The sequence below is a fragment of the Megalops cyprinoides genome, chromosome 16 (genome assembly GCF_013368585.1).
Source record: "Megalops cyprinoides isolate fMegCyp1 chromosome 16, fMegCyp1.pri, whole genome shotgun sequence".
Classification (NCBI taxonomy): Eukaryota; Metazoa; Chordata; class Actinopteri; order Elopiformes; family Megalopidae; genus Megalops; species Megalops cyprinoides.
In genome coordinates this window covers 9,111,174-9,138,590 of record NC_050598.1, presented here as the reverse complement: position 1 = coordinate 9,138,590, position 27,417 = coordinate 9,111,174, and the positions used below count along the sequence as shown (strand labels likewise).

Genomic DNA, 27,417 nt, shown 5'->3' with positions numbered 1-27,417 from the left:
GATTTGGTCTGTTTTTCACTAGCAGTTCCATGGTGGAGGCTGGAGTGTCACATAAAGGGAATCAAAAAACACGATGGTGCCTGGACTGACAGGTGGTTTGCGTCTCGTTCCTCAGCGTCCTGCTTGACAAGCGCTTCCGAGCGGAGTGTAAAAACTACGGCGTGATCATCCCGTACCCGCCCTCCAACCGCTACGAGACTCTCCTGAAGCAAAGACATGTGCAGGTGAGCAGGGCTTTGCTTCACTGATGATTGCTGCTCCCTGACGGATTCAGATTCTCGGATGTAATAAATATATTATGCATAAGTGCTTCTCAGTACTACTTTATTTTGTCATATGAAATCATAACACCACACCACAATGTACATAATGGCCAGCTGTTACTTTGTGCACGAGACCAGCATACACCGAAAGTATAATCTTTTTTCTACACACAGTTGTAAGTGTGCAGAATACAGCTGTTTGTAACTATTTTATTATGGCTAGTGACCGATAAAAATAAAATTGGTCATATATTCTAGCGGATAGGCTGAGTGGACAGACCTCCATCTCTGTGTCCAGCTTCAATCCAGCTGAAAGTGTTTGAAGAGTGGAAATTATTTGTTCATCTGCATTAAAGCCACATTTCTGTCTGCAGATTACAGGCACTGTTCACACTTCAAACAGGTGTCATAGTTCATATTTCGCGTCTGTGAGGTGCCAGTTTTTCCTTCTCTCGGTGGTGTCAGATAGCTGCTTTAGCTCGTGACTCCATGTTGTTTCTGATCGGATCCTCTGTCCTGTTTTTACAGCTCTTGGGCCGCTCCATTGACCTGAACCGGCTCATCACCCAGAGGATCTCAGCAGCCATGTACAAGTCCCTCGACCAGGCCATCAGCCGGTTCGAGAGCGAGGACCTCACCTCTATTGTGGTGAGTTGACCATTTGATACAGACGCCAGTATACAGCCATCCTCAGGGCTACTCAGTTTGGGAGTAGCAGAGTGGGCCGCAAACCAGCTCCACTCTGTGACTCCTTCTCTGTACCCCTTTATCTGAAGCTGTTTTTCTTGTCCTCTCTTCTCCTCTTCTGCCCCTCTCTTCTCCTCTCCCTCTCTCCTCTGTAGGAGCTGGAGTGGTTGCTGGAAATAAACCGGTTGACGCATCGCTTGCTGTCGAAGCACATGACCCTGGACAGCTTTGACGCCATGTTCCGCGAGGCCAACCACAACGTCTCCGCCCCCTACGGGCGCATCACGCTGCACGTCTTCTGGGAGCTCAACTTCGACTTCCTGCCAAACTACTGCTACAACGGCTCTACCAACAGGTCGGTGTAGGTGTGGAGATGTATGCATGTGTGTCTGTGTGTGTGAATGTGTGTATGGTGTGGAGATGTGTGGCTGTGGGTGTGTGTGTGAGTGTATCCTGGGACGTGTGTATCCATATCTCAGGGATGCACTACAGTTATCTTAACCTGGGTGTAGGGAAGCTGGCCGACACTTCTTCTCCCATAAATGAGCCAAAAAGAGCAAAGGTTAAAAGAACCAATCATTTTTTTTTAAACTCAACAAACAAAAGAAAGGAAACCAGCCTACACCAACCACCAGCAGGGACAAAATGAGCCATTTTCCTGCTCTGCAGCCACACCTGTATTTAATCTGCCTTCAATTAGTAAGGTGTGTCTTGTCAGTTAGCCAATAGGCTAGTCCTCATACAAATTAACACAGGTGAACACAAATAACACTTTATTGACAATTAACATTTAGTCTGTAGGGCAGTGGTGTCCAAACCTCTCCTGGAGGGCCACTTGTCCTGCATGTTTTAGATCTCTCCCTGCTCCAACACAGCTGATTCAAATGATCAATTCGTAACAAACTCCTGAAGCTACTGAATAACAAACTGATCATTTGAATGAGCTGTGTTGGAGCAGGGAGAGATCTAAAACATGCAGGACAAGTGGTCCTCCAGGAGAGGTTTGGACACCCCTGGTCTAGGGGGAAGTGGTGAAGGCTCTCCTTCACACTGGGCATGATGATAACTGCTGGTGGGTGTGAATGTGTTTGTGGTGTGTGATTGTATGTATGTGTGTGGCTTGCCTGTGTGTGTGCACAGGCGTGTATGCCAGGACATGTGTGTTCATCTCTCAGGGATGCACTACAGTTGGTTGAACTTGGGAACTGTGATTATTGTTGGTAACACTGTTATTTCCAACGGTATGTAACCCGTGTAATGATACTGTTTTTTTCAGGTTTGTAAGGACAGCCATTCCCTTTACCCAGGAGCCTCAGAGGGATAAACCAGCCAATGTTCAGCCTTACTACCTGTACGGGTCCAAGGTACGGTACCCCATCCACACCCCTCTGGCCTCTCACTGTGCAACAGAGCCACTGGTCATTCTTATACATTACATTACATTCATTCACTTAGCAGATGCTCTTACCCAGAATGAATATCAGCACAAAATAACAGTGTATCCATTCAAGCTGAATGAGCAACAGTGTGAGAGCAGGGTAACAACACTCCCAGACCAGTGAGTGTGAGCATAACATTATTCAGGCCCCACCACAAGTTATGTTGCACAATCTGACCTAGAAACTAAGGTAAGCCTACACTCCTGTGTTAACTTTCATATGCAAGCTTCAGCCATATAACTGAATGTGACACTATAACAGACTCACTCATGGGTTATTGGATGGAAATTATGTTATGTAATGCGTCTTCCATTTCCTTCTTCTCTACATGAAGCTAATCACTGTGTTATGTAACTGGCCGTTAATTGATATTGTGCCATTGGTTCTTTCTTCACAGCCCCTGAACATCGCCTACTCCCACATCTACAGCTCCTACAGGAACTTTGTGGGCCCCCCACACTTCAAGACCATCTGCCGCCTTCTGGGTTACCAGGGAATCGCCGTGGTGATGGAGGAGCTGCTCAAGATTGTCAAAAGCCTGGTATGATCTGTCCGTCTGCGTTTTTACCCTCTCACACTCTTTCAGTGTCTGAGAGGCCATTTCCACGTGCAGTGTGCAGGAAGCTCTCTAGGGTCCTGACGGTACACCAAACATGTATTTAAAAAAAAAAAACAGCAGCAAACAAGAGTCATATCTTGATGAAGACACCTTCATCCAAAACATGTACGTAATATGCTGTGGTTTTTATATGTTCTTGCCAGACTTGATTAATACGGGCAGTGTTCTTTTCACAAGCTGTGGACTTTGGCCATTTGGACAGGATTGTCTTTTTGATGCGAAGAAAGAATTTTATTACTTTTCTTTCTCCTGCTGTCCTGCTCCCGTTGTCTCAGCTGCAAGGCACAATCCTCCAATATGTGAAGACTCTTATAGAGGTGATGCCCAAGATCTGCCGGCTACCACGCCATGAGTACGGATCTCCAGGTAAGGACACCTCCAAGCTGTTCTGCAGGCTGCCTTTATGTACGTTTACATTTATATATTCATTCATTTGCCAGAGCGACTTACAAGTGAGGCAGAGTACAACACAAGCGAAAGCCATACACGGAGTCACAATATTAGAAGTGCTGCATGACCAAGTTTCAATAGCTGGCCAGACAAGGTACAAGGTAGCTGGTTTCTATGAGCCTTCGGGGTCAGATTACTTGTGCATTGTGAGGTGAGGTTTCCTGTCAGTGAGGCTGCAGGTAAGAATACTGTGATGTCTACGGGCGCACTGTGATGTAAGAATCGCAGTGTTTACCAGAGCACTGTGAGGTGAGACTTCCTGTCAGTCAGTCTGCAGGCAATATTTTAACTGTTTTTACCTCAACACTGGCAAGTGAGATTACCTGTCAGTCAATCTGCAGCTGAAGTCAATGCTCTGTTTACCTGACCACTGTCAGATGATTTTACCTGTCAAAGGGCCTACAGGTAAGATTAATGCTTGCTGGACTATAGCATTGTCAGTTAACATTTATTTTAGCATGGCCAGCCAAGTAGTTGTCCCCAGTGGTGATCGGGGGTTGCTGAGTCAGATTGCAGTCAGGAAGCACCGAAACTGAAACGAGCAGCAAACCGATCTGCGGTGAAGAGAACTGGTCTCCTCCTGATGGAGAGGGAGGCGCGTGTGACGAGGGTGCGTGTCTCGCCAGGCATCCTGGAGTTCTTCCACCACCAGCTGAAGGACATCATCGAGTACGCCGAGCTGAAGACGGACGTCTTCCAGAGCCTGAGGGAGGTGGGGAACGCCATCCTCTTCTGCCTGCTGATCGAGCAAGCCTTGGTGAGCCCCTCCCCGCCCCCCCCCCCCCCCCCCCCCCCCCCCCCCTTTACGCCCCTGACCTGGGGGTTAACCCACACGCATGGCACAGACAGGACACGCGCTCTGCCCGGCGCCTGGGGTCTCCAGTGAGGCACACGCTGTCCGTGGTGCTGAGCCTCTCTCAGATCGGCCCCGTCTCCAGGCAGGAGGCAAGGATGCCCCTGTCTTATTAGGTCCATGTTTTCCCTGAAGCGCTTGTTCTTGTATGAGGAGCCTAAACTCCTCCAGGTAACGCCCAGCACTTTGCCTGGGATGGGTTTACCATCTCTGTTGCCATGAGCCTAATAGAACAGTCGGTCTTCTGTAGTTTACAGATAGACATATGGCAGGTATTGCCAGTTACATGGTTTAGGCAGAAAACAAACAACTTAGACAACTTTGTATACGCAGATAAAACAGCGAAAAAGCAGACAATGTGGATGTAGGACATCTGATACAGTGGAGGGCAGGGAATCCACCACGTAGAATAGAGGACCTAAATGGACCTAAATGCATTGATCATTTCATATTTATGTGTAAAGGTCATTAAAGGCAATAAATTAACCAAGGTTTGTTTACTGATATATCAGAAAAATCTCCAGGGGTTTTTAGTCTGTATGTAGTTCTGTATTGCTCCCAATTATGAATAATCCTGTAGTTAGGATCTGAATAATTATTTTTTGCTGAATTATTTTTCATAGACATGCGTGATCATTGGGATAAATATAGATTAATACCCGTAATATGATATTAGCCTTTTTACAAACTCCCTAAAAATAATGTGTAATGTGCAGTGTTGCAATATCCTAGACCTGTAAGAACACCTCTAGTCTTTTTCAGCCATGTATAGCAATATTATAACTATGACAATATTAAAAGATTTTATTGAAAACGGTGGTGGATGGAGTAATGACTGTTGGTGGCTCCCTAACCCAACCAAGTTAAGGCCTTAATTAGACATTCTGACTCAGTATGGTCATTTTCTCATGTGGTCATGTCTGTGACCAGGCATGCAACATTCAGTCTATACAGTATTGTATGTTTATTTTCTGACAGCGTGATGCAAACCACTTTAAAACAGATATTGGCTGCCAGCCAATTTTGTTTCTTTTTTCTTCTATAAAGCTGTTTATTTTGATGAACAGAAAAGAGCGTTTCTGTTAATCATGTTCTCACCTTCACCTGAGAAACTTACTTCACTTTCCTGCTCTACACTTTCTGACTACTCATCTGCAGGATTGTAACTAACCGTGAAGGGGAACAGGTGGTTCACATGTGTGTATGCGCATGTGCGTGTGTGTATGTCTCTGTATGCGTGTGTGTGTCTCAGTATATGTGTATGGGGCGTGTTACTGATACTGACTCTTCCTGAAACTCTTCTCATTACACGCTGGCAACTGCTACAGGTGGTAAGGACTTAGGTCATTTCCATGGTGACACCAGCACAACACACATCAATCACATATTGGTTTCACTGGCTTTTTTATCACTTGGTTCATTTCTTACTTCAACTTTACCGTAGGGCTGCCATGGAAACAAGGAATGTTTGAGTGCTTATTACCTGTGAGAAATATTATCCAGGGGCTTTTGTTTGATCGCCGGGTTGTCATTTAAGAAGAAACAGAAAAAAAAAAAAAAAACAAAACAAGATGTCGCACCTTTATGAAACTGATACAGTGGGTCATCAATCATTTAATCAGGTTTAATGGACTTACCAGATTCAGTGAATGCAGAATAAACTAGACCTTTCTCAATATCCCTGGCTTCCATGGCAACGACAGATCATCTCTTTCTGACTGTTTGCAATGTCTTGCCCTGATGCACTGCTGCTTCCGTGTTGCATTTATTGTGGGTTTCTTATCAGTTTGTGCTTGTCTTGTATTTCTTCTCTGTCTGTTTGTTTGTGTGCATCGGCATTGTGTGGATTGGCTGGCCATTTGCATGCTGATTTCATCAGCCTTCGTGATTTCTGTCGGTTTGTGTCTTCGCCAATACCTGTAAAGGAAATTATTCACTGTGAAGGCTGTGGGAATTGGTTGTCTCTTGGGTTCCTGTTCACTAGCTGTATGAGTGTTTTCCTCTATGTGTCAATGGCCATGTCTTGCCACTCAGACCTGACTAGTTGGGTGGTGGATATCAGCTCAGGGCACAGCAGTAATGTGCTATTGCAGAGGTACTGTTGGATACATGCTGGCAGTGGATAAGTAATCACAGTCCTTTAGATGTAAGATTATTCACTCCTACTTTTAAGACTATACCTGTACAATACACAGTTTGACAAATAGGAGGCTCTGGGTGGAACACGTAGATCCACAACTTAATAGTATCCCTATTAATACTATTCATATTGTCCCTTTCAGACCTGAGCTGTGGCTTTTAGAATTATGGATTAACTCTGCAGATGTTTTTACAGTTTAGACTATAAACAAAGAACCTGCGGTTCTAGTGCTTGGATACATGATTTAAACTAATGACTGTGTGTTGGTGGATGAGAAAGTGAAGGCTGTCCATCTCTGTGTTTATGAACAGGCGGGTGTGTGTGTGTGTGTGTGTTTGTGTATGTGTACAGGCACTGTATTCTGTATTCTCATATCTCCTGTATCAGCAGGAGTTCCTGACTTAGTGACACATTGAAATCTGCACAGGGATGTGACAAGCCAGCTGGTGAAAGTTTTAACTGGTTAGCTGGATTCAGTATGTTTGCACAGGCATTAGTACTTTTGCATCTAAGCATCAGACATGAAACTCTAGGCTACTCCAGCAAGGATGTGTTACAAAAGCTGCTTATAAACAGTTTTACCAATGTAGTCAGCTGTTAAACACATGATGCACCTTCAGATGCAAAAGAAAAATGTTTTAAGCATCTTTGCATCTTCATGTGCATTTCTGTGTGTGTGGATGTGTGTGCATGCGTGCGTGTGTGTCTGTACCTGTATGGTGTCATTGTCGTACATAAAGAGATTAAAATATTAACCAATGCCTAAGACTGCACAGAGATGACCACCAGGGGGGTCGTTTCCATGGTGATGAGTTAGTGTGGGCGGTGTGTGGCAGGCTTGATCGCTGGGTGCCAGCCGATCTCTGAGTTGGGGGAGATGATGTCATTGCACGCACGACAGCACCTGCCCATTTTTTTTGGTTTTGTTTGTCATTTCACAGCTGCGGCCTGATCACAGTTTAGTCACATTTTTCATGAATATTTGTGGATGTATGTTCCAGCGTGTGTGTGTGTGCCAGTGAATGTGCGTGTGAGTGAGCATGTGCTTGTCAGAAAGAGCAGTGTACCTGACGTGCACACCCCTTTGAGAGCTCTGTGTTGGTATGGTATTTAGACTCACAGTGTTCAGTCTCTTTCTCCATGTTGTTTAAACGCAGTCCCAGGAAGAAGTGTGCGACTTGCTGCACGCTGCCCCCTTCCAGAACATACTCCCCAGGGTCTACATCAAAGGTGACTGATTTTACTCATTTTACTCATCTGGAAAAAGGCTGACTATTTTTCCATGATCCCTTAAAATTGTGTTAATAGACAAAGGTACATTTCAGATGACTTTGTCAGTTACAGAGACTGAAAAGGGTGAGGTGGATGTTTGCCACATAAAAACATGGAAATACAATCTGTGATAACAGTAATCGGTTTTTAGCTGGTTATTTTTCCTGCCACCGTCCATCTGTGAGACTATGATAATGTGGTTGTTATTAACATCTTATTATTAACATAGCATTACCGTAGGTACTTGGATGAGTATCATTAACAGATTGGTTTTTATGTGGCATTTTTCTCTGTAGAGGGGGAGCGTCTGGAGGTGAGAATGAAGAGGCTGGAAGCAAAGTATGCTCCCCTTCACCTGGTTCCCCTGATTGAGAGACTGGGAACCCCACAGGTGAGCCCCACCTCTCTGTCACCTCTTTCACCCCATCCCACAGACTCCCAGGGGTAAGCAGAACCTCTCAATAAGCAGTCCATTACCACCTGCTCTGTCCCTGTGGAACCCCGATCTCCCCTCACCAGCACTGTTCTCTGCCACCACTGCCTACAGGGACTGGAGTGGCTTTGGAGCGTTTCCCTCTCACAGCTGAGTGGTTCATTGTGGGAAGGTCTAATTAGCCTGTGTCAGATGGATGTCGCTGACACCTGACACCCTGTTTGTTCATAAGGGTGTGTCGTCTGGATTCATCCCGTACCCGACATCCTGTCTGTCGCCCCAAAACAAAGAAAGCGAGAAATCAAGAAAAATATGCCTAATTCACTTCCCCTTTCCCTCACAAAAAAAGGCGCAAGCCTTTCAACAGAACCGCAAAACAAAACGGCTACTGCTTTTTTGAAAACACTCAGAAGCCATTTTATGCTCTTGTCTTCCGCTCATGCTACAGTTGCCGTTTTTAGATGTCGGCAGGTGAGGCTGACGCGCTTCGCCCGAGGGTGTCGTCTTTGTTAGCGCCTCACCGTCGCCCGGGCGCCCGCCGCCCCGGCTCTCCCTTGTCTTCGCAGCAAATCGCGATCGCGCGCGAGGGCGACCTGCTGACGAAGGAGCGCCTGTGCTGCGGCCTCTCCATGTTCGAGGTGATCCTGACGCGCATCCGCAGCTACCTGCAGGACGCCGTGTGGCGCGGGCCGCCGCCCACCAACGGCGTCATGCACGTGGACGAGTGCATGGAGTTCCACCGGCTCTGGAGCGCCATGCAGTTCGTCTACTGCATCCCCGTGGGCACGCACGAGTTCACCGCAGAGTAGGTGTCGCCCGTCGCAGCCGCGCGCAGCGTGTCGAATGAGAGCGAAGGTGTGGAAAGCATGATATAGGAATTCTGGGAAGCTATGTACAGCACGCCCAATAAGAAAGAAAGTAGATCCATAATATAGGCATTCTGGGCAGCCATGCAGGCTCAGACCTTTTCCCAGATTCTGTGTGTGAAATGGCATGATGTGCAAGAACCTGCCCTGAGTAAGATGCCAGTCTATCCAAGGCCAATGCATACTCGCTGAAAGGGTGAAACAGTTGGAGCCAACGAAAGGACCTCACCCTTACTCACGGCCTGCCCATAGTCCCTCTCTGGCAGCTTGCAAAGGCCTGTTTAAAAAAAAAAAAAAACGCTTGATTGTGATCTGAGGGTTTCACAAGCTGAGATGTGAGCTTGCAGTGCGAGTGACACACCGCTGCGGTCGGTTCCGGTCCAGTCCGGTAAAGGATGCTTGTGCTGTGCCCGAACAGGCAGTGCTTTGGAGACGGGCTGAACTGGGCCGGCTGCGCCATCATCGTGCTGCTGGGTCAGCAGCGACGCTTTGACCTCTTTGATTTCTGCTACCATCTGCTGAAGGTCCAGAGGCAGGACGGCAAGGACGAGATCATCAAGAATGTGGTGGGTGTATACTGTAAACAGACACACACACACACACACACACACACACACACACACACACACACACACACAGACACAGACACAGACGCACACACTCTAATTCTGCACATACCGTTCACACAGACATACCAAACTGATAATTCCTGTTCAGCTGCATTCTGTTGCCTGTTTTGCACTCTGTTTCTCTGTACTTGTTTGGACACAGTTTATTGCAAATTTTACCAAACACTTTCCTGATGGGGTGCTAGTTTCTTGTCGTTTTTTGTCATTAGCATGTCATCCTAGTCAACAGCCTTAATTACAGTGACATTAAAGCAAAATTAGGAATGAACATATTTGAATAACTTCTGTGTATATTAGGATTTAAATTAGAAACATTTAATATACAATATGCAAGGAAATTGATACTGTTCCTGTTATTGTGAGATTGGAAAACATGTCACTTACAAGGGCAGCATGGTTAAGCCGGTCCTCAGTGCTGAACTGAATTTCTGTTTTCAGTCTTTCGCATTCATGAATAATTGATGTGAAGTTATATCCCACCTCTACACAATACACTTGAGTTTGTGAAGGTGTTGTTGACATGGTAATAAGGAGGAATGGGGATTGGATTGTGGCTTGTACCTGCCATTGTCTTTATACAGGGGTGTGACTTCATGTCATGCCAGTAGGTGTGGTCAGGTGACACAGGGAGGGAGCAAGGGGCCTTACCTTGGTATTAACTTTACACCGCATCTAACACCAGCAATTCTTAATGTTATGTATTGGAGAAGACAAAACTGGTTAGGCATTGAACAACTGTTGTGTTTCACTGCTGATAGTTGTAATTTTTTTTGCGAAGCATTGGTTGTTGACCATATGTTGAGCCTACCTTCTATACTGAAACACTGGTTTTGTTGCCTTAACTCATAAACAGAGTATTGAACACCTGGTATGGCACTCCTGGCAAACTGAATGTGTTACTGGAAACAGAGTTATCTTTAAATAGCAAACACATTTATGTCTGTTTCTTGTATCTCACCTTCTAAATTCAATTTAAGTAAACTATTTGTGAATGTCTCCTCGTCCTCTGCAATAAGAGATACAGAATATAAACATCACAGGTTGTCATACTGATGCTGAATAAGACGTGACACTGAAGTCTCTCTCCTTGTCCTCTGCGCAGCCCTTGAAGAAGATGGCCGACCGCATCAGGAAGTACCAAATTCTTAACAACGAGATCTTCGCCATCCTCAACAAGTACATGAAGGCCGTGGAGACGGATAGTTCCACCGTAGAACACGTTCGCTGTTTCCAGCCCCCTATACACCAGTCCCTGGCCACCACCTGTTGAAGTCAAGCCTCCTGTCATCTCCTAGGCACACCGCTACACCCCCCTCCTCTCTAGTCCTGACCCCCCATTTGAACAGAACTCGTCACCTTGTTGGTTTTGAGGGTCATGCAGTTTTCACCTTTTCCTTCATTCCCCTTTGTGTGAATGCATGTATGCCAGTCCTTATAAATGTAAGCAAAATAAGGACTGGCTCTGCCATGGCTGCTGTCCTGCGGCATCAGGGGGGGTAGCCCCCAGTGCCAGTGACCATACAACCATGAACACTCAATACCCCCCTCAAATCTGGGGGCTCATGCATTTCCCTGCTTGTTTTATTTTTAGGAAAAGGATTTAATCTATTATGAGTTGTTCAGAGCGTTGAGGGGAAAAAAGAGAAACTAGCAGTTGAAATACTATCACAAGTTCCCTTGAGGCAGCAGAGTGGATTTCAGAAGTTGGTAGAGCCGCATCCTCAGCCAATGCTTACTGAAGCAGACATGATCAAATTTCATTAATTAATCAGTCAACACACAGAAGAAAAGTGGGGCCATATTCAGTATAAGTTTACTGATTAAAAGACTTCATTAAAGCGTTTTTTGCCTGTATAACTTTGTAAGTGTTCTGGGAACCAAATTATGATTTTGTTGGTTAAAGTTTAGGACAAAAGACTTTGGGACTACTTTTTGAATCAGCACCCTAAATGATATAAAAGATGTTGGTTTAGTTGTTTAACTTAATTATGTTGTTATTTTAATGTTTCATTATATTTAAGCTCATTGTGTTGACTGGAGCCCCTCAAAAACCTTCTTTCTGTAAATATCCTAATTAATATTTCATTATTTTAATGCTGCGTCAGTGTAACAAAATATTTTGAACTGCATGCCCCTCACCATTGCAAATCCATCAGTTGTTTATCCCAAGTATAAAATTTTATTCTAAACCTTACCTAAGAAAAAATGAGTTCATTGACATCACTGTCAAACAGTAGAAGTAGTGCTGTGTCACATGGACTGGATTCCTGTTTGTTTCCTCTGGTTCTGCGTAACATACACAGACCCCTCCTCCGGCCCATGACTTAATGTTTTAAGAGGGCAAACGTTGCCTTGAATCATTTCACCAGTGCTGTCCCAAGCTGTCAAAATGAGATGCACTCAGCCATCAAGACAAAGCAGAAATAGGTCTGAGATCCGTCACTGTAACCCTTGTCTACCAGACCTGAATGATTGAAGTAAAACTGGCAGAGAAACTGATAATAGCTTTCCCCCTGTTCGATGATACCTTGATACCTTACAGCTGTGTAATAATAATAATAATTATAATAATAATAATAATATAAAACTTGACTCAGATGATTTCAAAACTTGGAGCAAAATATATATACAGGATTAAAAAGGATGGCCTGTCATAATATGTGTCCTGGTGCTTTAAAAGATGCTGTACTGTACAGAGAGGGAACTTGTATGGTAGTACGGTATGTTAGTGTTGACACACAAGGCTCTGAGCCCACAGGATGACCTCCACGCTGGGGTCACCACAGTGTAAATAACAGTCCCCACAAATCCATGTATACATAACCACAGATGAGATATATGAGAGAGAAAATGAGTAGACAGCGGGATCACACCTGTTTTGCTTTGTTGCTTTTATTTATTGTACTTTTTCCAGCTTTTCTCCAGCTTTAGAATTGAGGGCAACGATGCACCTCCTCTCCACTGCTGTAAATTCCACTGATGTATTGCGAAGTGAAGTATTGAGTGTTGTAATTGTTAGGGGTTTTTTTAAGTATTGATAATTTAACCTGTACCTTCATACTATGTTGGTCCTACTTCTGACTAGATGTCATCTATTTTTGCAAGTCAGATTCTTAATGCTGTTTGTCTGTAAACAGTTTTATATTCTTATTCTTTACATATGCAAAAACCGTGGCATTGCTGCCCCCTTTCCAACTCCCCCATCAGAGAAAGGTGTGCTACATTTTATCCAGACAAAATCATTCCAGATACTTCTTGCTAGCAGAAAGGTCTAAATAGATGCACACATGTAAAATTAGACTCAACAGAAATATTTAAGTGGGCGGAGATGAACAGTAGTCAATGACAACTGGAGACCAATCAGATTCCCCTGTTATGGTACAAACTGGAGGTCAGTGGGAATTTGGGTAAATTTGGGTTGTTACCTTTTCACCCCCAGAAGGAAAAGCAATCAATGAGGGGAAACAAGTCAGTATTTATCATTGGCGCTTTACTTTCAGTGTTACCAAATTATGCTATATATATTTTCCATTTTATATTCCATTAAAGAAAAAAACATTTTGGGAAAGAGTCAAAAAGTCTTAAAAATGCATGGCAGCTTCTGTTGTGAAGTTTTATTTTTTTTTCCAATGTGTCTCCTGAGTCTTAATTTAGCTTCTTTTCTTTAAGTTTGGATTTTAAGGAATTTTGACTGTTTTTATATTTTTTGAAAGTAGTGGTTTCCACTGTGCGTTAAACTGTATTTATTAATACCATTACACCTTATTTTTTTTCCTTTCAGGGGTGAACGTGTTAATTGAAGAAAAAAAAGTGAAAACGATGACGCGTCATTTTAAAATCTTAGCATGGCAGGTGTAATTTAATGTTGTCATGGCTCTATTTGTGACATCAGGTTTTGTTCATATTGTTGTACGAGTGATCATGTTCTGGAATATAATGGAAAAAATACACAACAAGCAGTCCATTGGAGGAACTGAAATAATGTTGTATTTCCATGAAATAAAAACGTCTAACTCAAACATGATTGAAGGTTTTATATCTATCAGTGCGTCCTGGGTGCACAACATGAAGATGCCTGTTTCTGGGTATAGTAGCTCTGGTTGCACTTGCTTAATACAATGGATATGCTCTTTTTTTATGAACCTGAGATGGCCTAGATGTAACTCTAAAACTTCTCTTTTTTAGCACACCTTTTCCCTGATGAAGGCAATGTGCTGAAACATTTTTAATTTTTAGCCTCATCTGTATTCAGAAATGCTGAGCATGGAACTTTTCCAGATATAGATCCTTACACCCTTCAGTACAACTCTTCAATACCCACTTATTCATTAGCATTTAAATTTAGCATGCTGTCAAATTGTCCTTAAGCACTGAATCTTAATAGGTTTAAAAAACCTAAATATAGTATTAGGCTCTCCTCCAGGAAGAGTTGATGTTAATACAATGTTTCTTAACAAGGCAGAGTTCCAAATGAGGGGGTAAGTTTATGGTTTAAATGTGTTTCTTTATCAAGAAGGACTTACTGCTAAGTTCTTAACAAGTAGAACATAACCATTGTTGTTTAAACTGCAAAGTTTTTTTTTTTTTTTTTTTTTAGAATATTGTTAAACAAAGTAAACACAACATGACTCGTGTATTAGTTGAATGTCACCATGGGAATTCCTGGCGCTGTGTGAGCTGCAATGTGGTTGTACAGTCAATTTCCTTAACTAAATTCAGACATAAAATAATTTTACTCTTGGTAATTATTTTGGAATGTCTGTGATAACTGATGCTGTATTTCCCCTGTGGTTTTTTATGTTTTCACGATTTTAAGGCCTCCTCGGGCCTCGAGAAGGCTGCATTTTTCTGTACAAAGTGCCTTTCTCAGTCCTGTCATGTTAATCGCCATCCCGACACTTAGCTAAACTGCAGTAGTTCATGTACTAAGTGCGGTAGTAGTTAACAAAGACATGCATCGTGTTCACATCTGTAACCTTTTTCATTGATTATTTACTATTGCACTTAAGTGAGTATTGTTTTAAATTGTTTCTTATGAGTGGACTGCTTCATTATCAAGAGCAGAGCTTTTAAACAGCCAGTATAATAAGAATGATCGTATATTTTTTTGCAACATTATATGCAGTTGGCTCAGGTTTTCTTAAAAGCAGAACGCGATGTGTAATTGTGATCCAAGTGGCATGGCTTTTGTGACCATCGGGACAGGTAGACTTCAATAGACATTTAGATACTACTCTTGAGATATTTGAATTTATTTACAGCTTTTTGGATCTGTAATCTTTTTGGTCATTTCTGAAGCCTATCATTACTCACCTAATGTTAGTGTTGTTTGGCAATCACCAAAATAACTGTTTTGGGAGAGTTGACTATCAGAGCCAACAATGAGTGAAATAAGTTCGGGCAAAGTTTTAATCTCGCGTTATAGCCTACTTTGTCGCTGTAACAACCAGTTGTTAACTAGGAGGAAACAACAGTGCTATAAACAAAGTCTTCTGCATGAGCTCATTCTAATAGCTCTACATGAAGACCATGTCCTTTCGGCTCTACTGCGATCAGTGGTCGGCTGTCAATTGAATTCAGTGCTTTCTTTCCCAAAGAGAATAAAAACGGTGTTTGCCAATGCAGCTGTGGACAATATAAATGTAGGTACAGCTACATGGCGCATAATAAAACATAAATATGCATACAGGGACTTGTACACCTTAAATAAAGATAACGTCATATTAAACAAAATCACTACTTATGTGCTCAAAATAGAGCGTGCGTTGTCGTCAGAGTGGTTTACGTTGTAGCTTCCTCCCCGTTGATTGGTCGGAATAGTTGAATTCAAAACACTGCAAGGAACTCAACCGTTTCCGCCTTGCATAGCACTGATTGGCTGAAAATTTAAACTGTGTCTTCTTACGTTTTCTGATTGGATATGACGTCTTATTTAAAATTTCAGCGGACAACTTAAAACTTTTTTTCATGTTTTGGTGTTTTCTGCTTTGTATTGCGTGTATAGGGAAATATAGCTAGGTTCGCTAGCCAGCTAGCTGGCCGAGTCAGCGAGTAACGTTAAACACAGTCACGGACGTTTCTGCTTAAAATATAGTAACAAACCCCATTATGTCTTTTTCAAGAGCACCACTGAAAAGATTTAATGAGCGAGTCGGTAAGTTTGTTTCCTAACTATTTGACAGTCTAGCTAGTGGGCTATCTAACGTCAGCCAAGCTTGTTCCAGAACATAGCGCAGACGGCTAACGTTAGCTAGTTATTTAGCTAGCAAGGTGGTTATTATACATGTATTTTTATTCATGGCTAGCTAGTAAGTTAATGTTTACTAAATTAACTTTTCGTTAAGGTTCAGTTCGTATTGAAATTTCAGATTGCGATCTAGCTTTAGGGCATAATTTGACTGGCTAGGTATCTTGCTGTCTGATGCTCAGTGTAGACAGCTTTGTGTCAGCTAAAGTTAGCTAGTTCGTATCTCAGGCTAACTGCTGACAGTGCTTGGTAGGTGGCTAGCTGGTGAATTCTTAGCTGAGTTTTTTTTTTTTACTTTCAGGCTGCGCTCCACCACCAGGTTCATATGATGTGAGAAACGAAGACGTAAAAGGTGCTGTCTCCTTCCATAAAGCCGAGCGCTTCAAATCGGCTAAATCGGGTGAGTTCAGCTGTCAGTTCATTACTGTTCAGATGACGTTAACCTTAACCTTAGCTAGCCTGGTAACTGTGCTTTTGATGTTCGACTGGTGGAGGATTGGTGTGTTATAACTGCCTACTGAAAATTACCTGGCTAGCTACACAACCTCACGTGTTGTCTTCTGTGCTCGTATCTACCAGGTTCAGTTGATGGTGTACCTTCTACGAAAGATGCCCTAACTTCACCCATGCGCCGAACAATGTCTGCCGATGGCTTGGTCAGTTTCTGTGATCTCAAATGGGGATAGCATGATTGTTAGCTTAACTTTTTGTGCTTGTTTTTTTAAGTTCTGACTGTCTTTTCCCGCAGGCTGAAGTGTCCAGCCTGAAGAAGGACAAGAATGGATATTCGGTGCAGAGGAAGCAGCAGACATTACTGGAGAAAGAGGTGGCTAGTTGGTCAAGCACTTAAGTATTAGCAATTTGAAGTTATCGACTAATATTGTCTTTCTCTGTATACGTGGGCGGTGGTTGTTTATGTCCAGTTCATGGAGTAAGTTTCTTTCACGATAATTAAACTTGTTTTTGTCCCTAGACAGCATTGTCCAGAGTATGTCCTTCTTAGCATTTTTAAAGTATAAAAGCAAAGATTTTACTAAGTCTAGTTCAAATACTGTAATTTCAATTTAGAGAGATCTTGCAAAATCCAGGTGGTCTGGCACACACTTGAGCATGGCACCAGTGTCTCGTGATAACGAGTCCTCATCCTATGCCTTCACAGATCCGGTCTCTTGTGCATCAGCGGGCGGAGCAGGACCGCAAGCTCCAGGCCTTGGAGGAGGAGCTGCGAAAGATCGAGGCTAAGCTGCTGTCCGCTGTGCGCGAGAAGACCGGGCTCTCCGCCAGCGTGGCCTCCCTGGAGAGGCAACTGGGGGACCTGAAAAAGGCCAATGAATTCCTGAAGACCAAGGTACCTTTCAGGGGTGGTGTTGTGAGAGACCTTTTGAAGTCCAAGGTGTCACATTGCTCTGTGCCTGTATGTTTGTCTGTCTGGCTTACAAACTAAACAAAGCATTAACAATGTAAGGACCTTATATGTGCTACAGAATTGAGCTGGGTGTTAATGTTCCACTTAAAAGCTGTGTGCCAATGGTCCCACAATCAAGACCTTTAAAAATTTACCTGACAGGAAGAGTTTGGACGCATGCTGTGCATGTTAATTGACAGTACCCAGGCCCAGCTGATTTTGCATAGATGCAGGATAAATATTAAACCTGTTATTCCCTCCTTCCACATCAACTTCAGACAAGAAGAATTCACAAAGTTATTAAAAAAAATATTAAGCCAAAAAGAAGCATCTGAGTCTCAGAAATGCACTGGCATATGTCAGTGAGGGCTCCACACACTCACAATCCAGTTGAGGAATGGCATCATTAAGGAAGCATTTTTACAAAGTGTTCCACGTGTACGTTTTATTTGATCAATCGTATCCCTGTTTTCCTCTGCAGTTTTCCACAGACAGCTCAAAAAAGAGGATTAACTCTCTCTCCATGGAGCTCATTGAGGCAAAGAATAAACTAGATGCCAAAGACAAGGTGGGATAGTCTTTCTTTGATTAGTTCTTCCGATATCTTTGATTGCAGTATTTGGGTAGTTTCTCCCTCCTGTTTTCAGTACACACATGAGTGTTGCTCTGTTCTTGGCTGCTGGCAGGAGCTGAGTTTCCTGAAGATCAGCACGGAGGGCCAGGTGAAGGTGCTGGAGACAGACTTGGCAGCTCTGAGGGCAACACTGGATGCCCTGAGGGAGAGGAACCAAGACCTGGGTAAGTAATGTCTCACAGATCGGTTGAAGGGATTGATGAACACTTTGTGGTGTTTAACACACAAAGTGTTTCACAATTTTGATTTTTTTTTTTCTTCTTCAGAGGACCTCCGCCAGGAAGCTAAACTGCAGAATGAGGAGATGGAGAGTGAAATGGACAAACTGCATGGTGAGAATATGCAGACTTAGCAAGCACTCAAGTGTCTGCGTGTATGTACAATGCCTATGTTTTTAATCTGTGAAATTTAATTCTGTGCTCATTAGCTGTCATCCAAGAGCTGAGGGAGGAGATCAAGGTGTTGCAGGGGTACTTGGATACAGCCAATGAAGAAATCCAGGTAATCCTATCCTTTTTTTTGCCAATTATGTTGGTACAGAGTGATGGTTGAGACATTCCTCATTTGCACTTTGTTTGATATTAGAACAGACAGGTTCAGAGATGAGCTGCATGTACTCAAAGAAATGTACTGTTTAGTCTCCTTTTAAAGGAAAGTAATTCATAGGGTCACGGGTTCCTCTTCCATAGGACTTGCGTTTGAAGGTGCGAGAGAAAGAGAAGGCTGCTCTTAGCACTTCAGAATCTCTAGTTCAACTCGGGTGAGCACAAATTTCAAAGCTTCACTGCATATACTGTTTACTCTGAAGTAGTTGTGCCTTTGATGTGAGTAGGCAACGCTAACAAGCAAAAAAAAAAAAAAACCTGGTGTATTTGTAACATGGCCTGATGTGCACTGGCCACTTACTAGCATCACACAATTCTTTGCAGTGAGCTAGAGAAACAGATGGAGCAGCGCACTCAAGAGCTGAGGGATTCCCAGAATGCACTGGGGAAAAAGGAGCAGGAGCTGGAGCAGCGCAGCCTTGAGCTGCGGGACTCCCAGAATGCATTGGGGGAGAAGGAACGAGAGCTGGAGCGGCTCAGCTCTGAGCTTCAGGACTCCCAGCGTGCACTGGGGGAGAAGCAGCGGGAGACGGAAAAGCTGATGTGTGAGCTGCAGGACTCCCAGCATGCATTGGGAGTGAAGGAGCGAGAGCTGGAGCAGCGCCGCTGTGAGCTGCAGGGCTCCCAGCATGCACTGGTGGAGGCAGAGAAACAGCTGGAGCAGAATGCGCTGGAGCTACGGGACTCCCGGTGTGCGCTGGCGCAACAGGAGCAAGAGCTGACCAGGCTGAGGGAGGTGCTGCGGAGGACGGAGGAGGAGCTGGATCAGAGGGTGGCGCTTCTTAACGACAGATGTCTGGTTCTTGAGCAGGAGAGAGGTGTGGACCTTCTTTCAGGCTGTTTGCACTCATAACTGGGACATAGTTCCATTGTGGAGCAGCAGAAATAACCTTAGATCACATGGTGCATTGTCTCCCAAAGATGTTTGTGAAGTTTGTATGAAAGTCATATCAAATCTGTATCGATAATGCTGTCCTAACTAAATATCTCGCTCATTATGAAACTAGTAACTCAGCTATCAAATGCAAATCAAGCTTGCAGTGGTTTCAGCTTATACCATGGCACCTTTTTGGGAGATGCGACAAAAAAGGAATTCGCTATTTGCTATAGAATGTGGGGGGGGGGGGTACATTACAGTTGTCTGAGTTACGTTTCACTTTAAGCGGAGAGAAGGCTGTGTGGATGAGGTGTCATTACTGCCTCCTCTGTGCAGGTAGGACACAGGAGGAGGGGCTGAGGAGAGTGCAGGAGCTGCAGGCAGAGATCAGCTCGCTGGAGCAGAAGAGAAAGGGCGATGAAGAGGCTCGCGCAGAACTGGCAAAACTGCTGGAGGAGGAGAAGGTAAGTCACCTGATCCAGCCCCATGCAAAAAATTCACTGAATCTGTATGGGCTTTAAAACAAGTGTGACACACTCGGATTTCCACTCCCTAGGCTTCCGAAGCTCTTTTCTCTGCACGTTATTGCCTGTGCTAAATTTGCTGTGCCCTGGAGCCAGGGGCGATGGGTAAGGCCCATTGTAAGGGTCTCTCTCCCTCTCTCTCTCTCTCCCTCCCTCCTCTCAGGAGCGGTCAGGCTCGCTGGCTGCCCTGCTGGAGCGCCTGCAGAGGGAGCTGGATGAGGAGCGCCGCCAGCTGGAGGGGGAGCTGGAGGAGGCGCTGGGGGAGCTTTCTCTGCTGGAGGAGCAGGAGCAGCGCAGCAAGGAGGAGAACCAGGAGCTGGAGAGGGAGCTGACTGACGTCCGGGCTGAGCTGGACAGGTCAGGAAGCACGGGGGGGTGTGGTGTGTTCTGGGAGGACAGGGACCACATTCATAGAGGGTACACTTTCAGAAATGGGTAAATGCGGACCAGATCAAATCTGGTCATCAGGTTCATTTAAGGTCTTTAAAGTGTTTACGTGGTGTCGTGCAGAAATGAACTGGAGTTCAGTCTGAACACTTTGACAACATGCTGCAAATTGCAGCAACTTGCATGTTAGTGAACCCTCAGAAACCAAACCTCAGAAACTATTCACAAGTATTTTTGTTACTTGTTCCAAGATGAAAGATGAGTACAGTAGTCAAGTGTGGGAGTAACACCTGCATGTGTGGACAGAGTTGTATTTAGTAATAAAAGGTGCATAAAGGTGGACTGTTTTAAAGTGCTTTTATACAAGACCAAGCCCCCCTCTCCCTCTCGCAGGAAAAGGGCGGAGCTGCAGAACGTGGAGGAGCGCCACCTGGAGGCCGTGGCCAAATTGCAGGAGGAGCACAGCAGCTCACTGAGGAAGATCGGGGAGATGGCCACAGAGCTGGAGAGGTGATGGCAAACTCATCCCGCATGCCAGAGGACATCCTCGCGTCCTTTCTGACGGCTGCTCTCAACAGCTGTGGCTTTATTCCGCAGCACTAAGAAGTCCCTGGGTGATGACATGCACCACGTGGAGGCCCGCTGCCAGGAGCTGCAGGAGGAGGTGCGGAAGGTGACGCAGCAGTTCGAGGAAGAACGCCGGCAGCTGCAGGACGTCCAGCAGTCCCAGGACAAGACCAAAGAGGAGTATGCCAGGTGAGCTCACCACATGGAACTCTGAGGGGTTTGTTTTTGTGTGACCACATCAAGCTAATTTCATGGAGCCATATGCCATGCCTAACCTAAAGTGCAGGAAACCTTTCTGCTTCTCGCATAAGAACAGTTACAGGTTGTGTAGCTCATGTGCCGGCCTTGCCTGTGAGCCTCAAGGATTTATATTTTTCTCTCCTGTTGGTTTCCTAGCAGGCACGATTTTTTTCATCCTTTAGTTCTATCAAAGAGACTTGCTGGCCTCACCACAGTAGGAAATAAATATGCCTAATCTTTGTCAATCTGGGAATAGAGATCAGTCTAATTTCATGCTTCAGTGTCATTCTTTGGAGTTTTGTTCTGCTAAAGAATGATGTACTTATGGTGATCTCTCTTTTCTGGGTAAATGTTGCTGTTGCTGCTGCTGTGTGTGTCTGTATTGTTGGGGACACACACACACACACACTACCCCCCTTTCTCTCATCAGTGATGTTTTGTGTGACCTCTGCAAGTTGAGTTTGCTCTGAATGACCTTGAAAGTACGTGCTTCCTTTTCAGGTATCTTACGGACATTAGACTGAGGAACAGGGAATCGTGCAGGAAGTTCGTGTTGGATACACGCTACTATTGCAGCCTTGAGCTTGAGTGTCAGTTTGTGATTTAAAAGGGCTGTTGTATAAATTATCAGCAGTTTAGAAATTGATGTACGTGTTAACTGGATGATGATTGGAACGATTTCCCCCAACAAGCTTGATTTATGAATGCTGTACACATCAAAACAAACACTTACCCTGTGATTTACCCTGCAATAGAAGGCCTCTAAGTGCCTTTTCAGGGCTGCGGTGATTCATGGCTCCTGTGTCCTCCAGGATGCTGCTGGAAGCCCAGACGAGGCTGGCCCAGAAGGAGGCGGAGCTGAGGGCGGCGGCGGAGGCGCACGCCGCGGAGACGGGCAGGCTGCGGGGCCAGGCGGAGCGGGAGAGGGAGCGCGCGCGGGGGCTGGAGGGGTGGCTGGAGCAGGAGGCGCAGGACAGGCAGGAGCAGAGGAGGTGCTCGCGGGAGGGGAGGGCCGAGGAGACGGAAAGGCTCCGGAGCCGGGTGGAGCAGCTGGAGCGGGAGAAGCGAGATTTCGAGGAGAGGATGGAGGGGCAGAGGGAGGAGCTGCAGAGACTACAGGCGGAGATGCGGGAGAGGAGGTGAGGGCCCTGAGGCAGGCCAGGGGGGGACAGGGTGTGGCTGGGCATGAGAGCCCAGTTTCCCTCCAGCTGGAAGCATCTCAAACCATTGAACCATGTTCATGTCAAACCACGTTTGTTTTCGCACCTAAGATCACTGTGGCATGATGTGATGCCCAGGGCATTGCAGTACTATGGTTCAGGTGTTTGCTATCCGGTATGATGATTTGGGGGGTTAAGGTTCGGTGGTGGTTCCCTCCCCCCTCTTCACTGTGTCCATCTTTATTCCCAGTGCTCCAGCCGTGGACGAGGCAGAGATGTGGAGAGCACGCTATGAAGAGCTCCATGCCAAAGTTAAACCTTTCCAGGTAGGAGAAATCTGCATGTTTCATCCTAACCAGACACTGAAAAGTGAAAATGCTAAACCTTTATTTTAACTACACCAGTGGATCTATCACTTATAATTTTGGACAGGTTTGCTTGCTTTTTGCCTTGAGGAACACTGCTGTTGTCATACTAAATTCATAAGGCAATAATGAGGCCTTTTAGTGCCAAACAGCACTCACTCATAGAGCATATCTTCAGAGTAGAATTAGAGTAGCATTTGGATGAGTGCGTTCATCAGCCACCCTGAGGCACATATCTCCTTGCCAAATGCCTAGTTAAATGCCTCTTTCAATTCAGAGGGTGCCTATTTCTGTCAAATGAGATCACCTGTTGCAAAATGTATACTATGCATGGTGAGTCAGGCCCAAATCTAGCATTTCCTCTGTGTCCCAAAGTCATGAATCGGTTGTGATCCTGATGAAAAGAATTGCATGGTTATGTCATGGTGACCCGCGTGGCGAGCGTGTCGCTCATGCCGCTCTCATCTCCGGTCCCCAGGAGCAGCTGGACCGCTTCGCCGCCGAGCGCAACGCCCTCATGAACGAGAACGGGGCCACGCAGGAGGAGCTGAACCGCCTGGCCGACGCCTACGCCCACCTGCTGGGCCACCAGAACCAGAGGCAGAAGATCAAGCACGTGGTGAAGCTGAAGGAGGAGAACATCTCACTTAAGCAGGCAAGACGCTGACGGTGACGTCACACATCTCCTCTCAGGACACACACGTCTGTCAGTCTCCTTATTTCAAAACAAAATCTCATTGGATGATGCTTCCCACGTACAGCCAAATTACTTCTCTTGCTTTTGTGTTCCTACATTTTTTTACCCCCTCCAGTGACTTTCTAGGGAAGCACTTACTGACATTTAAATGCAGTACTGCAATAACAGGGAGAGTGTGGCAATTTCAGAGTAATGTGTTGGTACTGTTTTAAAATCTGCGTGAATGTGTTGATCTGCAGGAAATGCTGAAGCTTAGGACCCAGCTGGGGAAGCAGAAGAAGGAGCTAGACCAGCTGAAGGCCAGTTCAGCCCCACGTAGGTTTGACCCCAGCAAGGCCTTCAAGCTGGACAGCAAGGAGAACCAGCAGCCCCCAGCCACACCCAGACAGGGTGAGGACAACAGTTTGTGTGCATGTGCACATGCGTGCATGTCTTTAATGTCCTTAGTCTATGCTGCCACAGTGTTTTTCTCCTTTGTAATTCTGTTGAAATGGCGGTCTGTTCTCTTTCAGGCAATCAGAAGGTGCTCTGAACTTTCCCATGTTAGTTATGTCAACTTGTGACTGTACTGGGCTCCTTTCACCAGCAGTACGATGGCCAGTCAGCGAAACTTCAGGAGATCAAAGAGGATGCAGTGATTTTCCACCACAGCTGCTCTGACTGGATTTGACAAGACTTTCAGTATTTAACAGACTTGATTTTTCTCATATACGCTCTGGTGAAGGTGTGAAATATAGGTGTTCATTTGTTCTCTGTACTAAAGGTTTTGTGCTATGCAGTAGCAGATGGGTCTCTTTTGGATTTTATCTGTCTAATACATCTGTTCATCCAACAGAGTGATACTGTGAGAAATGCCAGTTTACTGTGATTGTACCTCAACAGTCTTCCCTTTCAAAATGAAATTGCAATATTATCGAAATCTTTACAGCAGTCATGAGAGTGGAGAATGGTCATTTATTCCTGACCATGCTTTGAATAGAAAGTCTGACATTGGTCTTACATTCTGCAAATATTTATTGCAAATGTGCATCGCCAGTAAAACATGAACTCTCAATATATGGTTACGTTTTGTGTAGGATGTTGTTTCTTAATGCTGTAGTAAAGTGGACAATCTAACCAACATGTGTTCATGCCTTTTTATTGTGAAAAGGACAAAAGTGTGAATTAAAGTTAGTCTTGAATTAAAATCTTTTACTATAGACCTTTGTTGCATTCGATGGCTCCTCAAATGTGTTGCACTCAATATTCAGCAGAGGGCGGTAAAGCACTTCAAGAGGAACGGGGCTCGTTGCAGTGAATAATTCACATGTCGATCCCAACGTTTTATTGTAAAACCAATGTCATTTTAATTTCAGGTTAACTACATTTCACAACATTGATGTAACTGCAAAATCATCTTTTAACTGGAGCATTGTCTGGGTCGTTGTACCAGCAATAAGGAAGTTGCAAAAGAAATGGAAAAGATTTCATTACATGACTTTATTTTTTTCTTATAAATGGCGAAAAATGTTAAGCATTTTTGTGTCCATGTCGCAAAATGATTTGTGATTTTTTTTTTTTTTTCGTGTATGAAAATCTGACATTTTGAATTGTGGTGGAGCGGGTCTTAGTTGCAGTAGTTCTGGAGGTCGAATATGTTGCATGGTTTGTGACAGCACTGCTCCACAATGCCTCTCTTCATCTTCATCTCCATCTGGTCCTGGAATGAGTACACGTCTGCTTCGTTCTCCTGGCCCAACTTGGGAGCGAGGAAATCTGTTGGGAGGAGGGGACATTTAGTCATAAAATATTCAGTAATCGACTGACACAGCCCAGAAAACATGACATGTGTCTAGAAGGCACTTTGATACGTAATGTCCTAAACTCTGTTGTGTAACATGGGATGACACATCAGCTCTTTTTCTCTTCTGTAGGTTGGGTAAAATTCATCTTTTTTAGTAAAAAAAAAAAAAAAATCCTGCAACAAGATGTGAATCACTATCAGGATCATGGAAACTTGATGTATCAATTTCATCACACTAATCTTATAGTTTTAAAGATGACTAAATTGGTTGGAATGTTTAAAAAAAAACGATTCTTGGTGGAGCATATTGTTTTGCCATTGGGTGCTATGCGTTGTTCACAAACTTACAACATGATTAGGAAAGAAACTTTTTCATCTTGAAAGGTTAATTCTCCAGTGTGCTCTTCAAGTCCTTCATCTCAGAACAGTGGGAGGAAGGAAGCTGAGACGAGAGAAAGACTTTTGCTGTAGCGGAATGTTCCGGAAGCTCCCCCTGTCTCACCTGGCAGAGTCTCCGAGTCCCTTTTGCTCTTGTTGGGGTTAAAGAAGAAGCCCTTCTCCCCACATACTAGGTAGAGTGCGTCCACCAGGTGAGAACCACACAGGTGCTGGTTGGAGGTTGCTTCTGCCCCTGAGGAGGACAGAACCAGCAGTGCCAGCAAGGAGACCACTTTGAACATGAGCGCCATGGCGGATGCAAATCTAAGGGGCAGAAATACAACACACAATGAGACCAAAAGCAGCGGAACCCGCTTCAAATCAGCAAAATCATTCAGCCTGTACTAAGGTTAGGACCACAAGGCAGTTAGGGTACTAAATGAGGACATATTAAAGTCACTTTCCATCACCAGTATGCCACTATATCTGGATAATATGTCTCCAGGAGGCCCTGCATAGCTCGATGAACCATGGCTCAAACTAGCTGCTTCTGAGTGTAAGCAGATCTAATGCGTAGATCCACCAGCCAGATCAAAGGGTCATTAGCTTAGGCCTTGCAATCTGGTGCATAAAAAGCGTCGGGAAATCAATTCGTCTGACACTATCGGAGGCAGTAAAATGGTGGATAAATGGCAGACCAGCTTATCTACAAGCAGGGAGAAGTGATCGCCTGCAACAGAAAGACGCTGGTCCCCTTACCTGTTGAGCTGAGGGCTGAGGGCAGGGCACTGTGCTGGGTGGCAGTGGCGGTAGGGACGGAACACAGGGGGCTCTCGGCATTTATACCCCCTCAGACCGAGGAGCGCGGCCTCTCGCAAAACGGCATTTGCCAGCATCAGCGGAAAAAAAAAATAAATTCAAGACGGAAATGAACGCAAGTGAGAAATAGCACGCCAATTCCACACTGCGTTAAGCATGTTTGCCTTGCTAAGTGGTATTAATTGCGCTGTAGTCGTCGGAGAGCAGCCGACTGGACAGGACAGGTGAGGTGCACTTCGGGCGTTAAGGGCACCATTAACGCGGACAATGTCTGCTACATCGCCGGGCATCTGCCTGCGAATTAGCCACACTGAGGTGAGTATTACTCATTAGCCTGAAGAGGGCTGTTAGTGATGGCAGATGGCTAATGAGTGTTCGGGGGGGGGGTGAAGGGGGTCAGATGAGGGTGTTGTACTAACCTGGCTTCCCTTGTGTCAGCCTATTGCTAAATCTTCATTAATTTACACACAATTTCCTTTCGCCTCTGTGCTGTCAAATAGGGCCCTATCTCCATTAGTTCCCTTTTGTAGGTTGAAGGGCGAGATAAGATAGGCAGTGTAGAACTTGTGCAAATCGTGTGGAGGATAGAGAATAGAATGATATGGTTAGTTTACTGCATATATATATATATAAAACGAGACTAATAGTCCTTTAAGGCAAAAAGAGACATGGCTTGGTCTTTGAAGGGAAGAACAGAATAGATGGAAATGACTGATGGTAGGCCTATAGGTACACAACCAGAAAGAGGCAAAAAACGCACGTCCCTTTTTGGGAAGGATGAAAAGAAAGAAAAAAGGAATGAGGCCTCGCTTCACTGGGATTTGAGAGAAATGTGAAACGCACAACAGGCAAAGTTGAATGGCCAACTTTAACTGGCTGGGGACAGCCCTACAGGGAACTCCATGAAGTAAAAGACCAAGACGAACAGCTTCCACCTCAACACTACCACTTCAAACACTGCAACATCAAAAACCGCATAACAAGGACAGAAGCCCCGGACAAGTCTGGTCGTTTCCCAGAGGTGAAATTGTGTAACAGCCCTTCCCACTTCCCCCTTTCCTCTTGAAAATCAAAATTT

The 27,417-nt window shown here is 44.8% G+C and overlaps 3 protein-coding genes across 4 annotated transcripts in view; 2 read left to right on the top strand and 1 right to left on the bottom strand.

The window, feature by feature from the left end:
• cyfip2 (cytoplasmic FMR1 interacting protein 2) overlaps window positions 1–13,243 on the top strand; it is a 30,081-nt gene extending 16,838 nt beyond the window's left edge. Inside the window, exons 18-29 of one of the 2 annotated variants that reach the window (XM_036548875.1) lie at window positions 116–224; window positions 792–911; window positions 1,106–1,305; window positions 2,227–2,314; window positions 2,787–2,930; window positions 3,284–3,374; window positions 4,085–4,215; window positions 7,609–7,681; window positions 8,020–8,114; window positions 8,723–8,961; window positions 9,441–9,588; window positions 10,754–13,243. In XM_036548875.1, coding sequence (XP_036404768.1) covers window positions 116–224; window positions 792–911; window positions 1,106–1,305; window positions 2,227–2,314; window positions 2,787–2,930; window positions 3,284–3,374; window positions 4,085–4,215; window positions 7,609–7,681; window positions 8,020–8,114; window positions 8,723–8,961; window positions 9,441–9,588; window positions 10,754–10,921 — 1,606 coding nt within the window. In that variant the 3' untranslated portion in view covers window positions 10,922–13,243. Of the gene's footprint in view, window positions 1–115; window positions 225–791; window positions 912–1,105; window positions 1,306–2,226; window positions 2,315–2,786; window positions 2,931–3,283; window positions 3,375–4,084; window positions 4,216–5,639; window positions 6,162–7,608; window positions 7,682–8,019; window positions 8,115–8,722; window positions 8,962–9,440; window positions 9,589–10,753 lie in introns of those variants that run through there. The other variant, XM_036548877.1, reaches the window with a different exon arrangement.
• Window positions 13,244–15,653: 2,410 nt separating this feature from the next.
• On the top strand, window positions 15,654–23,959 carry hmmr (hyaluronan-mediated motility receptor (RHAMM)). Its single transcript, XM_036548472.1, has 20 exons — window positions 15,654–15,805; window positions 16,200–16,298; window positions 16,484–16,554; window positions 16,647–16,724; window positions 17,058–17,246; window positions 17,785–17,871; window positions 17,990–18,101; window positions 18,204–18,269; window positions 18,365–18,438; window positions 18,627–18,686; window positions 18,967–19,360; window positions 19,756–19,883; window positions 20,107–20,300; window positions 20,724–20,840; window positions 20,928–21,086; window positions 21,950–22,276; window positions 22,548–22,623; window positions 23,141–23,317; window positions 23,599–23,749; window positions 23,872–23,959. Exons 1-20 carry the CDS (start codon window positions 15,760–15,762, stop codon window positions 23,889–23,891), a joined length of 2,625 nt encoding a protein of 874 aa, XP_036404365.1. The 5' UTR covers window positions 15,654–15,759; the 3' UTR covers window positions 23,892–23,959.
• A 1,005-nt stretch (window positions 23,960–24,964) lies between these two features.
• LOC118791508 (insulin-like) lies at window positions 24,965–25,843 on the bottom strand. The gene is made up of 2 exons (XM_036548890.1): window positions 25,645–25,843; window positions 24,965–25,114 (listed from the first exon to the last, which is right to left on the bottom strand). Exons 1-2 carry the CDS (start codon window positions 25,829–25,831, stop codon window positions 24,966–24,968), a joined length of 336 nt encoding a protein of 111 aa, XP_036404783.1. The 5' UTR covers window positions 25,832–25,843; the 3' UTR covers window position 24,965.
• Between the last annotated feature and the right edge of the window lie 1,574 nt (window positions 25,844–27,417).

Coding starts and splice junctions, on each gene's coding strand:
- hmmr (XM_036548472.1), top strand. CDS start 15,760: ATGTCTTTTTCAAGAGCACCACTGAAAAGATTTAATGAGCGAGTCG. Junction 17,872..17,989: donor AACTAGATGCCAAAGACAAG/GTGGGATAGTCT, acceptor GGCTGCTGGCAG/GAGCTGAGTTTCCTGAAGAT. Junction 23,750..23,871: donor CCCAGCCACACCCAGACAGG/GTGAGGACAACA, acceptor GTTCTCTTTCAG/GCAATCAGAAGGTGCTCTGA.
- LOC118791508 (XM_036548890.1), bottom strand. CDS start 25,831: ATGGCGCTCATGTTCAAAGTGGTCTCCTTGCTGGCACTGCTGGTTCTG. Junction 25,115..25,644: donor GGACTCGGAGACTCTGCCAG/GTGAGACAGGGG, acceptor TCCTCCCAACAG/ATTTCCTCGCTCCCAAGTTG.